Here is a 14,788-nt window from a genome sequence, read left to right as displayed (position 1 = left end):
TGATGGTATAGTTCATTTAACAATGTAATGTATAATTAAGAAATATAGGTTAATAGATAATCTATAATAGTCAAGTTTGTAATCATGTTAGTTATATTTTCTACATGTACAGAGATACATTTCAGTTAGACAGGTATTCTTCAAATCTTTCAGAGACCTTCAGAATATGGCATTTAAAATGTTTTAAGAATTTCGGACTTTTCATTACAGTGAGACACATCTGCTTCTGGCAGCACCAGCTACTTCGAGAGGAAGATGGGCATCAAAGAGGCTCCTTATGGAGCCATTTGGGCAAAAAACTGCTCTTGCCTGGACTGCTTCACTGGACATGCAGTACCCACAGAAAGATGACTGCTCAATTTGCCTAAAGGTGAGATGGTCCTTCAGGGTTCCTGCTTCATGAAAGAGTCCGTGAGACATTCTGCAGGACACAGAAGAAAAGTGACTGAACTGTCTTTGAAATTTCCTGCTTCATGGAAAAGTCTGCTGGATACTATGGGCCTGTAGGCTGAAGATGGATGCCCCAATGGTACAGAAGAACTTTGGGTAACTGTCTAGGCAACGAGATGTCTCTGTCAATTCTAGAGTTTTGGAAGTTGCTTACAATGTACTTCCTGTTTACTTAGGTAATATTATATCCTTCTGGAGTCTTTGATGGAGTTGAAGAACAGATATAGTTTTCCTTAGTTAAGTAGATATAAATATTGTAACTATAATTCTTGCTTGATAACTTTTGTTATATGTGATTTTACTATGTTAAAGCCTTCATTTTTGTTTAAATAGAAAAGGGGAAATGGTGTGGAGGTCCTTCTGTATTATGTGTTGCTTTCATTGGTTAATGAATAAAGAAACTGCCTTGGCCTTCTGATAGGGCAGAACTTAGGTAGGCAGGGGACAGAACTGAATGCTGGGAGGAAGAAAGCAGAGTTGGAGAGAAGCCATGGATCCCCCGCCTGAGATGGACGCTGATGAGAATCTTTCCCGGTAAGCCACTGCCATGTGGAGATGCAAAGATTAATAGAAATGGGTTAAATTAAAATGCAAGAATTAGCCAATAAGAAACTAGAGATACTGGGCCAAGCAGTGTTTTAATTAATACAATTTCTGTGTGGTTATTTTGGGACTAAGCTAGCTGGGTGGCCGGAAAGAACAACCGGGCCCTTCTACAACACACAATAGATCCCAGGACGGCCTTCACTGCACATGCCTGAAGCAGACTTTCTATAAAAAGCCTCAGCTATACTGTGTACACTCATGCAGGTGCAGGAGGGACCAGGGCAGCAGCAGCTTCCTCTTTCTGGATGAATTTGGGGAAAGAGGATGCTAAACTGCCCTCATGCTTCACTGGAGACCAAGAAACAAAAGGTTCAACCTGAAGAGCCCTTCGCAGTCCTTCCATTCTTTAGGGAGGGGCTAATGGCATTTAGTGAGTATAGGTCAGAGACACTGATTACCAGGTAGCCAGGAAGCCCCTCACCACTCAACCTTGGTCCAATATGCCAATACACCAAGATGGACCTGGTACACACCGGGGACTCACAGGTGTGTCTACTGATGGCGCATGATTGATGGTATGTGTTATACCAGGTATAACATGGTATAACCATGAAGGTAGTAGATGGCTTCTATTGCCAAGTGGCTGCACTGTGTGACTGGAGCCTCTAATGTGCTCTCAACCTCGATATAAAGTATCAGGCTGATGGGTTAGGATGTGGCCCCTCCTGAAAGAAGGAAGGCCCTGCATATGCAGTGCCCTACTCCATCTAGAATTGTCCACTCCCCACCTCTACAAGTTTTGGAAGGCAGGTCCCCAAAGATTAGCCTAAAAAAATACTTTTAGCCACGCATGTACAGCCAGGCTACAGAGCTCTAACAAATCCTGCCAGCCAGCTTGATCTAGACCAGTGAGTGGTTCTAAACCTTCCTAACACTGTGACTTTTAAATACAGTTCCTCATGTTATGGTGAGCCCCCTACCAAAAAAACTGTTTTTGTTGCTACCACTTCATAACTGACATTTTGCTACTGAGTGGTGTCTCAGTTCCTAAGACCATTGGAAATAGTGTTTTCTGATGGTCCCACAGGTTAAGAACTGCTGGTCTAGACAATACAAATGGCCCAGCTGTTTGGCCCTCTTTTGTAAGACCAGGAAGTGATATTTTCAACTGTGGAGTGGATATGTGGAAAAGATCTACCCAGTCAACTAGCTGCTGGTTTGGATGCCTCTGATGACCCTCTGGGATCCCTGTCTGTGGGATGTGACAGGTCTGTCCCCTGGAGGCAAGCACTGAGTTTCCAGGTGAGTGCCTAAGGAAGAAGCCTCATTCAAATGACTAATTCCTAATTAGTTCTAAAACTATGTTCAAGGACTGCCCCTCTACCATGGGGACCATGAAGACACATCCAGGACCAAGCCACCTACAGTGAGGTACAGAGCAGAAAGCTGTACTGAGATAACATGGCAGGTGAAGGTCCCGGGAACACATGAGGTATTCTAGCCACTCCATGCAAGTCTGTGTGCTCTCAAGCTTAACTCTCTTCTGGTCCATAAAGATAACTTTCCTGTATGAGTGATAGTAAACATTTCCCCCAGGTTCTTCATAGTATGATTATATATCTTTTTTGGCAAAGTATAATTTAAATGTTTAATACAGCTGTATTTTCTTATTATTCAGCTTTTAGAAGGTTTGTCTGTCTTTTGAGACAAAAATCTCAGATATACCAAATTGGCCTCAAACTTGTTCTATAACCAAGGATGGCCCTGAGCTTCTGATCCTCCTGCCTCTAGGCCTGTGCTCCCATGCTCTATTTTGCAATGCTGGGTGGGGCTCAAACCCAAGGACTCATGCATGCTAGGGAACACGGTATGAACTGTTATGTTCCCAGGCTCCAGAGTTCTTTTTATTTTCTGAATATAAGAATTCTGGGGGCTGGAGAGATGGCTCAGTGGTTAAGAGCATTGCCTGCTCTTCCAAAGGTCCTGAGTTCAATTTCCAGCAACCACATGGTGGCTCACAACCATCTGTAAAGAGGTCTGGCGCCCTCTTCTGGCCTTCAGGCATACACAGACAGAATATTGTATACATAATAAATAAATAAATATTTGAAAAAAAAAGAATTCTGTCTGACTTATGTTTTAGAAATACTCTTTCTTTATAAGTGGCCTGTTTGTCTTTTCATTTCTGTTTTTTAAGTAAGAACTTGTAAGCTTTATTAAATATAACTTAACCAATGTTTTTAAAGATCATGCTTGTATTTAAATCTTTGCCTGTCCCAATAATCCCATGGCATAGATCCCCTCGTCCTTCCGGGTTTTTTTTTTGGTTGTTGTTGTTTTTTGTTGTTGTTTTGTTTTTTTGAGACAGGGTTTCTCTGTGTAATAGCCCTAGCTATCCTGGAATTAGTTCTTGTAGACCTGGCTGGCCTCGAACTCACAGAGATCTGCCTGCCTCTGCCTCCTGAGTGCTGGGATTAAAGACATGTGCCACCACTACCCGGCCTCTTATTCTCTTACACAAACGTCAGTTTAACATTCTTTAGTCTGGTTTATAAGATTCTTGACTACTTACTGCAGTAGCAGATGTGGTCTTTATGGATAGCTGGTTGCCCCCATGCATTTGTTCAAAGATTGTGCTCTCTCTGTCCAATTACTTTTTCTTGCTTGTTAAATGTTTCATCAATTTTAATTTCTATTTCTTAGTTTTAATCTATACCCTACTGTTCTCATTAGTAACTCTGCTGCAGTTGCAATCTAAGCTGTGAACTGGGTGTCATACACTCTTACTCTGTAAAGACTTTCTGGGCTATACTAGCTCTTCTGCCAGTCCAAGTAAGTCATTTTAGGAATACATTAGCTGGATTTCTGTTTTGTAAGCACCAGCATCTGCCTTTTAACTCATGAACATGGCATCTTTTTATTTAGGCCTTTGATTTTGTTCTTACCTCAGTGTTTTTATGCTGGCAGCATGTACAATGTGCAACATTTACAATTAGATGTTTCCTATTTTGGGGTGCTATTTTAAGTGGTACTTTAATGTTCAGTGTTTAACTGTTACAGACAGTACACATAAATACAATGCATTTCTGCAGACTGACCTTCCATCCTTGCTAAACTTAGTAGTTTAGTAACTTTCCTGTAGATCCTCCTTTCTTTGTAATTATACCATTTTCAAAGAGTGATGTTCTCATGTTTCCTCCCTTGCTCCAAAAGCCTATTGTTCCCCCTTCTCCCGACAATGCCTCTGGCCTTGAGTAAACATTGAACAGAGTGTCACCTTGGCATTACTGAAGGCCATCGCTGAGACTCTCCCTGTTGTCTCTACTTGTACAGCAGGGTTGGTCCTTGGTGTAACTGAGTAATCCCTAGCAAAGGCCTCTATGGGAAAGGCAGGGTCCTGTGGAAACAGCACAGCAGAGCAAGTCTCGGTCAAGCTCCTTCAGCTGTGTAGAAAAGTGGTCTGCAGAAGCTCGGGGCCTGTCTGCTCTGCTGGGGAAGTCCCCCAATGGATGGTCAGACTTAATAGGCAAACTATATCACAGATGGGCCACCCTATATAATCTGGTCATTTCTACAGAGCCCAAATAGAGAGGCAAAGGCAGATTCCTAACAAGTGAAATCACGAACTCAGATGATGTAGTTTGTCAAAGTTCTAAGTTTGGCTCCCATAAATAACGTCTAAGCTGGAAGATTACAGCAGTGTGGCTAGGGGCACTTTACAAATACCCAATTGGCATTTGTATTTCCATGACCCTGGATGGATGCGTCTATACAATGAGAAAACTGTCTATTCTGTGGGAAGGAAGAGGTCCATATGTCAACCTCCCTGATCCCAAATTTCCTTGGTGGATTTCACCAAAAGCACAGTCTCTGCATGTCTGATGGTACATGGGCAGAATGCCTCGCTTGTCCAGCCTCCGTCGTAGCCTCTAGGACAGCTCCACTCTCCTACGTAGCAACCCTTGTGGAAGGACAATGATGGCACTCTGTCAGGGAAGTATATAGTTGTGGCCTCATACTCCAGCTCTAGCCTCCCTCCCACAAAGCTCCTGGAGAATGAGGACACAATCTTCATGCCTGCCCCAGGGCCTACCCACATCACTTTCACACCGTGATACCTAAGAAAAGGAATTAGTGCTTTTAGCTCCTGCTCCTCTTGAGGCTCCAGTTCATGCTGAGATGTCAGTGGCTCAGATGTACAGCAGAGAAAGATGCCATGCAGGGTGTCGCTGGGTGCTGATGTGCCTGAGCAGGGCTCACATCTGTTGAATTCTCCCCCAGGAGTAGATATAGGACCAAGGGCTGCACATGCTAGTAAGTGCTCTCTATCACCGAGAACATCCAAGTCCCATGTATGTTCTTCTGTCCCAAGTGAAAGGAGCACAGTCACTCCGAAACTTTATACTAGAGTGTGTACCGTAGAGCGCCACCCAGTGGTGAAGTTTTATCCTAACATTAAGGGCATTATCCTTAAAACAGTGCAGATTATAAGCAAGGACTATTTATTTCACTACCTTCTACATCCCACCATAAAACAAGGAGGAAGAATTCAAAAGCACATGTAAATTTCAAGTTTAGGTCTTAAACTTAAAAAGTGAAAGACAGGTCTGAAGCTAGCAAGTTGATTTGTAAGCACTGCCTTAAAGTGAGAAATAGGCAATGTGGGTTGGGGAAAGAGAGACTAATAAATGGGCTTTTGCAGATGCCTATTGAGGCCCTGAGCCAGCTCTATAAGCATATGTTGTCACCATCACTGTGTCATGTACAACAGCTCTTGAGAATACTCGTCACTGTTTTTGGTCATGGGGTGTCTGTCTCACCTGGGTCAAGACACATGAACTTGCAGCATTCCTTAGGGTCCTTGCGGTACTGCTGACATCCCTGGGGCCGCTCACACAGGGCAGCAACGCACATCTCAGGCTCCCCTCGATGGCAGGTACAGCTCAAACATGGGTCATCTCCCTTGGGAGTGAAGTAGAACCCTTCATCCACCACATTGTCTTTGATATCAACACACGTTTGACCTGCAAAGGGCACATATGCATGAATATATGTGTTTTCAGCAGCACTGAGCCCAGATTCCCCACCATTACCCTAAACCTTTGGGGAAAACAGGGCTACTGAGGAGCTGGTCAGGACTTTTCTGCAAGTCCTCCCTGTATGGCATGCTACGGATCTGAAGCAGTCACCACACAGCAGCTGGACAAAGCACAGCTGGCCATGACAAATAGAGGCCACTAACTCAGAAGAGAATGGCAGATTTCAGGGCAAAGGTCCCTGAAGAAGTATTTGCTTTTACCTCCCCTACTCCATTTATGAGATTTTCTAAATGCTAAAATGCAGATGTTATAGATATTAACTCTTTAAAAATGGGAATGTGTATAACGAGACTCTAGGTGTTGCAAGATGATCCCCCGAAACTGAGACATAGGTAGAAAGCTGCACAGAAATGACCCAGAGGGATTGGGTAGGGAAAAGAGCTACAACTAGTCCTTTAAGCTAGTAAGCAGATGTGACAGATGCATGGGGAGGGATGGCTATGAGGCAAGGACCCGGAAAAGAAAGCTTGTTCTACTCTCCAAGTGCATGTGGTTATCTAGAAAGAGACTTTAGAAATCTTACAGCTCTCCTTAGTTAGGGCTGGGACCACGCACATGGCCACCAATGTGCAGGGGAAGAAAGACAGAGAACATTCTGTGCTACGGCAGCAAGAAAAGAACAAGGAAAAAGAAACAGAACCTTTAGAGAACTACAGGATGCCATTAAGTATCCCAAAATGGTTATGCACCAACACAGGCCCTCGGCTCGGCCACTTCTGCAGTAACCAGCCAGGAAGGTTGGGAACTGGTCAATGACTGTCAATATGATTGCCAACTTTGTTTGCCAACTTGACTGTATTAATTACCTGAAACAGAAAGACCCACCCTAAATCTGGGCCATATCTTCTGGGGGCAGCCCACATAAAAAGACATGGAAGAAGGAAACGCTTTGCCTGTTTGTCCTTACTCTCTCAGGTAAGCTGATCTACCCTGCTGCTGAGGTATTCCTTTGCCAGGATTTGAACCTACTCCAGGGTTCCAACAGACTGGTGACCAGTAGCTCTCCAGGAACCCTCCAGGACTCCAGTGTCAGCACGGGACTGCTGAGTTACCCAGCCTTGTGGAGTGAACAACTATTGAATTCTTGGCCTTTCCACTGTTGAACTATTCGGACAGTATCCTGTAAGCCAGTCTAACAAATGCCCTTTCAGATGCGTCGATCCTACCAGGTCTGTTTGTCTAGAGAACCCTGACTAATACAGTCAACTATACATTCTACCTGTACTTCCAAATCAGGCAAAAAAAAAAAAAAAAAAAAAAAGGCCAACATGCTCCCCACCCACTTAGCTAAGTAGTCTGCCCCTCGACAGTCACTAAATCCTGTTCTCGGGACTTTCCAAGCACCCCAAGATGCAATGCTGGAGCTAATCGACTGCAGAGTTGACAAGCACTGGTAAAAGTCACTTGCTAGGGACTCAGGGCCCTGAGGGCTGATGCAGAATCAGAACACCAGCCCTGTCACCAGCAGGGTACCAGCACCGAGCCAGCCACTGTTGACTGTCACTAGGAAATTCTTTCAGGTAGTCTCTGAGGCAGCTCAAAGGACAGATCAAATATGGAGGATGGAACAGAGAGTTAGAATAGGAAGACTGTGGCATGCTAAGATGAAGGATCCCCTGCATAACAGAGCAAGCAGTAAGCACCTATGGCTACTGCCATATATGACAATGTTCCTTTTTAATGAAAAATAAAATAACACCATGCTCTCAAGCTGAAGATCAGCAGAAGCAGACCAGATGTGACACAGATGAAAGAACCACCAATGCCAACAATGCCCACACAGTAAAGGTTCTAACACACAAGATCAAAGGGTGCCTTACTCACTGATCTATCTAGGAAGAGACACTATGACCAAGGCGGCCCTTATGAAAGAAAGCATTGAACTGGGGGGTTTCAGAGGGTAGCCCATTATCATTATGGCAGAGACCATGGTGCACACATGAGGTGGAGTAATAGCTGAGAGCTACATCCTGATCCACAGGCTGAGAGACTGAGAGAGAGACAGAGCGAGACACAGACAGAGAGCCAGTCTAAAGACACACTTCCTCCAATAAGGCCAACCTCCTAATTCTTCTAATCCTTTCAAACAGTTCCACTCCCCCCATATGAGTCTATGGGGCTGTTCTTATTCAAACTACCACAGATGGAAAAGTTAGTCAAGAAATGGAAAGACCACACAGGAATCCTAGAAATGCAAGGCACAGACAAAAGAGTAAAGCAAACAGCCCTCAATGGGCCCTTAAGTATGCTTGACATAACAACAAGAACTGATTCAAACTCGAGAACAGAAAGAGACCAAGAGATACGGGAATTAGATGCAATGTGATTCTGGACAGGATTCCAGACCGGAGAAAATTAGCTAAAAAAGGACATTATTGAAACCACCAACAAAACTAGAACAATGGACTGGTAATGTTGGTACGGTATTACTGTCAAATGAAATACTCTTGAGGTTGAAAAATGTACTGTTTTGCATGAGTATACATTTGTTCTTAGTAAATACACTATATGGCTGTGAGTAAATACACTATATAGCATGTCTTATAAAGGAAATGAGGAAGCACATTATACCATCCTTCCAATTTTTCCTAAGTGTGAAATTATATCTAATAAGTTACCCAAGGTTACTCCTGCTTTCCCCTCCCAGTACAGATGGTCCTTTGTCTTGTCTATCAAACACTCAAAGACAAAGTAATCTCCACGTACAGATTTAAAGAATGGTATGGGACTGCTTCCCAATGTACTTTATGTGTAATATATATCCATAAATATATATAATAAATATAAGTGCTGACATAAAAGCGAGCCAGGCTGCCTGTCTGGGTAGTGGCTGCTGGCCCAACCTGCTGTTGCTTCAGCTTCCCAGAGGGTGGCCTGGCTATAGATGGTCAGAGAGCTCTCAAGCTTTGGCCTCAACCAGCACAGCAGATGGTGGCAGCAGGCACAGGATACACAACACCGGGGAGAACAAGAAATAGCCACAATTCACTGTCTCTTCTGTGTGCTGCTGAGGATGCAGCAAAAGATGATGATCAAAACTCAAACAAAGGTGCTGAAGCAATTTAAATAACCTACATACGCAGTAACCGTGCTGCCATGCATGTTACAGCGAAAGATTTCGGTCTGATGGAAAGGGTTATGTGCTCCTTCAATATTCAGGGCCAGAACCTGAAGGCCATTTCTTTGTTTTTGCTATATCTCCCCTGACAACTCCAGGAAAAAGGAAATAGTGCTGAACTAACAACTAAGTCCCTTAATGTTCCAAGCGTATGCAGGATGTTCTTATTTCAGCTGCGTTCTAGAACTGAAGACAACTATGTCACACCATGAAGGGTTTGTAATGAATCTGGTCCTAGCATGTCATCACAACCTAGTGTTTGGTGTCATGTCATAAAATTAGCTTTATAGTTATGAAGGTGAGGGAAACAGGAAGAGAGACAATCTTCCTAACGACCTGCTATGTCTGGATGGTTCTTGTTGAGATTTCAAACCTGTTGCAAAACAGTGAAAACAAACACGATCATACAGGAATAGTTAACGACAATATCAACACACTAATGTAGAAGAGGGACAAAATGTTATGTTTAACTTCAGACTGAATATTTGAATCTTATGTGCATCAAGTAAAAAGTATGCTTTAGTTCTTTTTGTGCCCTGATATTTTTGTAGATTAGTAAATTATCCAAGATTTGATGGGGTTTATCAATATGCATATAGTTTGAAAATGCTTGAGTTGGACACTGCTGAGCAGGCAGTACAGGGATGGTCTATATTCCATACTTTTCATATTTTGATGGGAAAAAAAAGGCAAAGAAACTGTAGTAGAGGAATAAAAAGTGGCCAAGGAAAGGAATTCAACAGACACACCTGGCCAGTGAGTACTCTCCATTTCAGTCATCTCCAGCTGCCCCTCCTCTCCCTAGCTGCCCACCCCCTTTCCCGAGCCCACCAAGGGATATTTTGCAAGTGCTTTAGTAGCTAAGAAGCTCACCTCCTGGATGTGTCTTGATTCCTTGCATTGTTTCTTGCTTTGGACTAGCACTGTTAGACTAGCACTATAATGGCATTTCTTATTAAAAATAATTTCTTTGCCAAAATTAGTATAATCAAAACCTAACACCTTTCTAATGAAGGCAAAATGCCTATCTATCTATCTATCTATCTATCTATCTATCTATCTATCTATCTATCTATCTGTTATCTGTCTGTCTCACAATGTAACTAGGTTGGCCTAGAACCTAGAACTCAAGAGATTCACCTGCCTCTGCCTTCACAGTAATGGTGTGTGCCACTAGGCCCAGTAGAATGTCACTTTTTTATATGCTCTATATAAATTACTGTTAACTTTTAATATATTGAGTACTTTTCATTTTGAAAACTGGGTCTCTGTCACTTGTATCTGAATAACTTATAAAATTTCAAATTACAGCTGGGCGGTGGTAGCACACGCCTTTAATCCCAGCACTCGGGAGGCAGAGGCAGGCGGATCTCTGTGAGTTTGAGACCAGCCTGGTCTACAAGAGCTAGTTCCAGGACAGGCTCCAAAACCACAGAGAGAAACCCTGTCTCGAAAAACAAAAACAAAACAAAACAAAAAAAATTCAAATTACACTTATTTGCTTGTGTATGTGTGTGGTGGGTGCGTATGTGCCATGGTGCATGTGTGTGGGTCAAAAGTCAACTTGCAGGAGGTTCTCTCTTCACACCAGCTGGGTCCTGGACACTGACCTCAGAGCCAGGCTCAATCTCACGGGCCTTGGGGATATTTTTTAGTGCCAACAACTGACATATTGTGGAAAGTTAATTTTCTTTGCATTTTATGATATCTGAATTATGAAAAAAGTTGCAATAGTAAAGTTAAAATTGAATTACATTAAAAAAAAAACAGACATCTGAGCTAATTAGAGTACATAAAAGGAACGGACCAGGTCAGGATCACTTCTTATGAGTTAAAAAAAAAAAAAAAAAAAAAAAAAAGTCAATCTAAGTATCAGCAAATGAAATTCAGCACTGTAAGATACTCAAGCCTACAGGGGTGGCTAAATATCAAATATGATGGCGAGTGCCTGAGGTCCCAGCTACTCAGGAGGCTGAAGACTTGTGCCCAGGTGTTCAAAATCAGCATGGGCAACACAGTAACCTAGATCAAAATAAAGGTCTAACAAAAAATGAACAAAGTGATAAGATTAAAGAAGAAAACTCTGAAAATCAGAAAAAAAAATCCTCTAATAAAACACAGTATTTTTTGTGCCATGAATGTTCTTGGAAAAGAAGGAAAACACAATTCCTTTACTCCCAAGGATACACTTTAAAATTCTGTAGAAAGCATTAAGCTTATGCTGGCATATTAAACACATGCTTGGTATTCCTAATCAACACTGTACTGGAGACCCCAGCAAGAAGAGCTCAAGAAATCTAGGTGCAAGGTTTCAAAGTTACAAAACTGTCTATAGAGATATCTAAGAGGATTCCACACTAAAAAAAAATATATTAAGAAAAATAAAAAGTCTAAAATTTGTGTAGAAGAGAAAAAGTCCTAGAAGAACAACAGAGAGAGAGAGAGAGAGAGAGAGAGAGAGAGAGAGAGAGAGAGAGAGAAACACATGCCAGATGTTGAGGTTCAGCCTAACCCCTTGTCCCTTGGCAGCATGGTGCTGACACAAACTGACAGACAGCAGCAAGGGTCAGAACAGGCCCAGACACTTGCCAGCCTGGCCTGTGACAGAGCAGGAGGACTGAGTGCCAATACATCAGCAAAGGAGAAAGGCTAGTTCACAAGGCCAGAGCTGAGCACACATCACACTTGAACCACTCAGCAGTTATCAAGACCATTCTTCCTCCTTGCCCCTTCCCAGAGGACCAGCTGGGGGTAGGAGGAGGGGAGTCCCACTTTTGTTTGATGTGTCTAGACAACAAGTGATGTAACATTTGAGTAGATGCATTGGCAGAGGGCTGCGGAGACTCCTGATCCCGTACACTAGGGAAGAGAAGTCACACAAGTCAGACAGAGCCAAGAGAATATGCAGCTGAAAGGTTACCAAGGCCCTCGATGCTGCAGAGCTGTCACAGGACTGGCAAATCCTGAGATCACTGCTCTCACCCAATCTCTGAAGAACACTAAGCCAGCAAAGAAGGAACTGTGGTCAGGGGGTCAAGAACACCTATGGCTTCCCAGGCCACAGAGTTAGAGGCCAGCTGGGCGGAGTCCCTTCAGAGCACCACGAGGTCAGAGCCCACTGGAGGCTGACCGCTGGGACTCACTTCTTTTACACAGAAATGAAGACTTCTCAGAGCAGCTCTCAGCATGCCAGCTATGGAGGTCATGGTGCCTCAGCGTGGGAAAGTGGAAGCACTGGAGCTGGGCGCAGAACACAGTGTCACTCTCAGACATGGCGGAGGCAAAGATGGGATCTGGAGGCAGGAACACTTCCGAGGAGCCTGTGGAGGAGAATAAAGGTGAGGACAGACATGTCCTCAAGGTGGTCCTGATGTCAACTGGGCATCAACAGTGGGGCTAGAGACTGCCAAGAGCTAAAGGCTGCTGCAGCTCCAGAGGAGGTCCTGGAAACACACAGGGCCTGTCTGGTAGGCAGTATGCTGACCCGGAGTGCCCTCTCGGCAACCACTCCCCATTTCCATGTGCCTTGTCCCCTGTGGTCCTGTGAATCAAGAAACCACTGGGTGGAAAGAAGCAGGAAGGGAAACTCGAGCAATATCTTCTGAGGATGGTTCCATTTCACACTTAACAAACAAGAATACTTACCTTTGAATGCTACTTCCCAGCGACCTTCTAAGGAATGGTTCCGCCCAGTGATGACATACTGATAACCAACCCACAGCCTGCAGAGGACAGAAAGAGAAACCTCAGTACAGGAGCAAAACAGCCACTGATGATGACCTATGTATTTAGTATAACTGAGGAGCCCCCCCCCCCCCCCCCCCCCCCCCCCCCCCCCCCCCCCCCCCCCCCCCCCCCCCCCCCCCCCCCCGTCTCTTTGCCCCAAGAGCTCAAGTTTGCAAGGCAAGCACTCTATTCCTGCACCATTAACTATTTCTTTATTCTGAGATAGACTAGCATTGAACTTTGACCCTAATGGCTCAGCCTCCTAAGTAGCTGGACCCAGTGTTTCATGTGTGCTGGGGGAGTTCTCTGCCACTGACTTATACCTTTAGTCCTGTATATGTGTTTTCATGGTTATAGTGAACTCTAAAAAAGTAAAATTCTAAAATGAATTTGTTGTAGTATATTCCTTTACACAGAGTGAAGATGTGACACTGTGACTGGTTCAATAAAAAGCTAAGCGGCCAGTAGGAAGGCAGGAGGTATAGGTGGGGCTCTGAGGACAGAGAGCTCTGGGAAGAAGAGAGGAGGAACTGCCAGAGGAAGGAGAGGTAAAAGTCACATGATAATAGGTGAGTATAAACAGAAATAGGTTAATTTAAGTTATAAGAGCTGGTGGGACAAGCCTAAACTATAGGCTGAGCTTTCATAAATAATAAGTCTCTGTGTAGTTTTTTGTGAGCTAACAGCCCCCCAAAAAATCTGTTTACACAAGTCATTAAAGTTTTCCTCTCAATTTGAAAAGAATCCATTTTCTAAACAAATCCACAGATCAGAAAGTTTTTACATCTGGCACCCTTGCGAAGCCTGTTCTTTTTAGCTAATTCTAGAAAATTTTTCACATTCAAAGCCAGGATGACCTTGGATATAATGTCATAAAAACACAATTTTGAGTATGTTAAAATCATAGAACAGTAAACTCTAAAGAAACAAAGGCCTGTGAACACATACTGTCACATCCAAACACTGAGGCACCTGTATATGGAAGTGACTGAATGCTACAAGCACCTGAGAGTTCTGTGCCCTCCCAGGCTGCCTTAGAGTTCCAGGTCCAGTCCTAGAGACGCCCTCCTGCAGATCTGCTACCACCTGAAGTACCATGCCACTCTAGCCCATACTGAGCTCACACTGCTGTGAGCAGTGTGGGACATGCACACATGTGGCCACCACAGAAGACAGGGTGTTCTCCAGCAAGGCCAGTGCCCTTACAGGCGTTTCCAGTGGGAAGAAGGGTTGTTCATCCGATACTGCAGCTGCAGACAAGAAGCTGCATGGTGGTTCTGGATGCTACACATGACATAATTGTAGCTCATCCTGAAATGGCCCTCGGGCCACCTTGCCTTAGGTCATCATGTTCCCCTGGAAGAATGGCAGCTGTGCCATTGTTAGAGGCAGCAGGTGACTGGCAGTGAACACTGGCCATCTTTTGTCCTTCTAGAAGACAACTGGCTGCTATTTCCAACTTCCACCCCTAATCACGGAGAGGGCACATGGTGTGGCTTCTAGAGGTGGCACACTAAGAACTTTGGCACATTTCTGCTCCCTAAATGAAAGCCCCACAAATACTGAGCCTTTAAGTTGGCTGCTATTTTTCTGCTTCCTCTAGATGAGCAGGGCCTGGAGTTCAGAAGGCAGGTTCTGGGCAGACTGCCTGAGCTAATGGCAATGCCCCTAAGCCCATCAATGATCACATGTGCAAACACTTGGAAGCCTAGGGTGTCTGGGAAAGACTGAGCAGGGCCATAAGCAGCAGCCAGTAGAGCTGACAGGCTCACTTTATCAGAAGGCATTCCCATTCACCTGGTATCCTCATCATGCCTAGAGCCTCACACTGAATCCTTCCTAGCCACAA

General features: G+C 44.1%; 1 protein-coding gene across 1 annotated transcript in view; it reads right to left on the bottom strand.

Annotated features, from left to right (window-relative positions):
* Dgcr2 (DiGeorge syndrome critical region gene 2) overlaps positions 1-14,788 on the bottom strand; it is a 62,115-nt gene that overhangs the window by 7,473 nt on the left and 39,854 nt on the right. Inside the window, exons 5-7 of the mRNA XM_050122934.1 lie at positions 12,859-12,935; positions 12,357-12,533; positions 5,817-6,020 (exon numbers count right to left, since the gene is read on the bottom strand). Coding sequence (XP_049978891.1) covers positions 5,817-6,020; positions 12,357-12,533; positions 12,859-12,935 — 458 coding nt within the window. The remainder of the gene's footprint in view (positions 1-5,816; positions 6,021-12,356; positions 12,534-12,858; positions 12,936-14,788) is intronic.

This window comes from Alexandromys fortis, unplaced genomic scaffold (genome assembly GCF_014885135.2).
Source record: "Alexandromys fortis isolate MF-2015 unplaced genomic scaffold, M_Fortis_MF-2015_v1.1 scaffold_219, whole genome shotgun sequence".
Lineage (NCBI taxonomy): Eukaryota > Metazoa > Chordata > Mammalia > Rodentia > Cricetidae > Alexandromys > Alexandromys fortis.
This window is presented reverse-complemented; position numbering and strand designations above follow the sequence as displayed.